Genomic DNA, 2,199 nt, shown 5'->3' with positions numbered 1-2,199 from the left:
ACGCTGCTAGAGAGGGGAGGATGAAAAGGAGGGAAGGGCGGCAGGGGAGGGAATGGCAGGGGACGGATGAAGGGATACAGCATGTCAACATTATTAGAGAGTTGATGTGAGACATGAATGGGAGATGATTCCTTAGCATGCCTCTGTGTTGGTCAAAATCCATCTATCTGCCTATCTATCTCTCTGTCTGTGGCTCGTGCGAGGGAATGTTAGTCCTGAGAGGGAATCTGTGTCCCTGTCAGCAGCACAACCGCCAATCACACACGGATAATGAAGGCAAACAGGGCGAGGGATGTGGCAGTATTCACACCGTGTCTTCTGCCGCAGGGTTCGTGGTGGTGTATGATATCAACCAGTCTCCGGGCAGCCGCGTGGTGCGCCTGCAGGCACGCTGCCTGGAATGTGCCGTGCCGGGCATGATGGACGTGCAGGCCGACGAGGTGTACAAGGTGGCCATGCCTTCCTTCCTGGCCAACGGCGGCGACGGCTACTCTGTCATCAAAGAGAACAAGCTCAACCATCACCTCACAGGTGTGTGTGTGTGTGTGTGTGTGTGTGTGTGTGTGTGTGTGTGTGTGTGTGTGTGTGTGTGTGTGTGTGTGAACATGTGCCTGCGGGCGTCCGGTGTGCATGAGGTCAGACAAATAACGTGCCCCTGGTCATATGCCCACAGGTCTGCTGGACTCTGACGTATACGTGAACTACCTGAACCAGATGTCCCCCATCTACCAGGGCACCGAGAACCGCATCCTGTTCATCGACTCTTCTGAGCTGTGTGCCGGTGAGGGGAACCTGCTGCCCTCCACCGTCACCTACCAGGTCTCCACTGCGGAGGAGGCTGACGGGGCGGCCGGGGCAGTGAGGGGATCCTTTGCTCTGGTGACGGCGTGGGCGCTGGTTGTGGTGGTGGCGGGTTGTGTGTGGGCAAAACTCTAGCGGGCAGTGGTGGAGGGCGCCATGCTCCCCGGACACCAGGGGCGCAGCGCCCTCCCTCTCTCACAGTGGATACTGTGTGTACCAAAAAGACACAGTCGCCAGCCGCGGTGTCTTGGGCATTTACCCTCCTAGTTACTTTTAGTTCCCCAGTTCGGCGGCAGGCGGCGCCACCTTTCACTGTATATATCACATACCAAAGACACTACAGGTGCAATAGTATGGTTAGCGACACTCCCGGCACAGAGCCGCAGGCGGCCACGTGCCCGTCACTGACAAACAGTCCCCACGGTCCCACTGCACGCCACCTTCACCTCCACCCTGACGGGACGCGCCATACCGGACGGTGACCTGCAGCAGACGGGACAGTGCGGGGCGCGGCCAGGGGAACACTGCTGCCTGACATGTTATCGAGACGTAAACGTTATTAGCTGTAAGGTGTGTGTTAGTCAGTCACTATTGGATAAGGCCATGTGTGTGCTGCAAGCACCGCTATGAAGAGGAGCTCCGTGCAGGAACACCTTGAGACGGACCTGTACAATAAACCTACAAACTGTTCTATTCTGAGTTTTTAGTTCCAACGATTTATTTTGATTTACTCTTGACTTGTAGCGTGACGACCATCCGTTGCTCCACCTCTTGATCCACCTGTCCTACGACGCGACTTTCCTCCCCTCCCCTCCTCGCGCACCTGACTGACACTCAGACACACGCCACCTACGCCTGACGGACACGCCCACACCTATCAGGAAGGGTACAGATGTGGACCACTGCTCCTCATGTGCCTTCTTGCTTTCCTCTCTGTTAGCTTACTGCTCGCCACGTCGGCCTCCAGCTGACGCTTGCACCTCACTAGTCACCGCTTAGCACAGACAGAACGCTTGTTTACATTCTTCCCACTGATGCATGTAATTTAATCTTTACTTAATGGTGTTGTACATGGTGTGTTCTTTTCTTTGGCATGAAACAAAAGCAAATACCTTTTCTTGTGTGATCAAACTCGAGATCAACTAATAATTTTTTTGCAAAGAACGCTTCTTAAATTTTTTCTTTCACTTTGACTTACATTCACCACCAACTTTTATAATATTCCCTTGTAGTGTCTTAATTCATCAACCAAATAGTCCCGTAGTCAGTTAATCATCAGCAATCTTTCTCTAAATATATACCGAATCACCTCCTACTTTCTCTCTTTACAATCTGAAGAACGTAAGTAAAATCATGAGGTATACATTCACATCACTATAAGACCTGCAATCTCCTGTT

At 52.6% G+C, this 2,199-nt stretch overlaps 1 protein-coding gene across 1 annotated transcript in view; it reads left to right on the top strand.

Moving 5' to 3' along the window:
* The window catches only part of LOC123514214 (snake venom 5'-nucleotidase-like), a 54,252-nt gene extending 52,761 nt beyond the window's left edge, over positions 1–1,491 (top strand). Inside the window, 2 exon segments of the mRNA XM_045271897.1 lie at positions 328–531; positions 674–1,491. Coding sequence (XP_045127832.1) covers positions 328–531; positions 674–936 — 467 coding nt within the window. The 3' untranslated portion in view covers positions 937–1,491.
* Positions 1,492–2,199: the final 708 nt, after the last annotated feature.

This window comes from Portunus trituberculatus, chromosome 37 (assembly GCF_017591435.1).
Source record: "Portunus trituberculatus isolate SZX2019 chromosome 37, ASM1759143v1, whole genome shotgun sequence".
Taxonomy (NCBI): Eukaryota; Metazoa; Arthropoda; class Malacostraca; order Decapoda; family Portunidae; genus Portunus; species Portunus trituberculatus.
The sequence above is the reverse complement of the archived record's forward strand: the minus strand, read 5'-3'. Positions and strand labels throughout refer to the sequence as shown.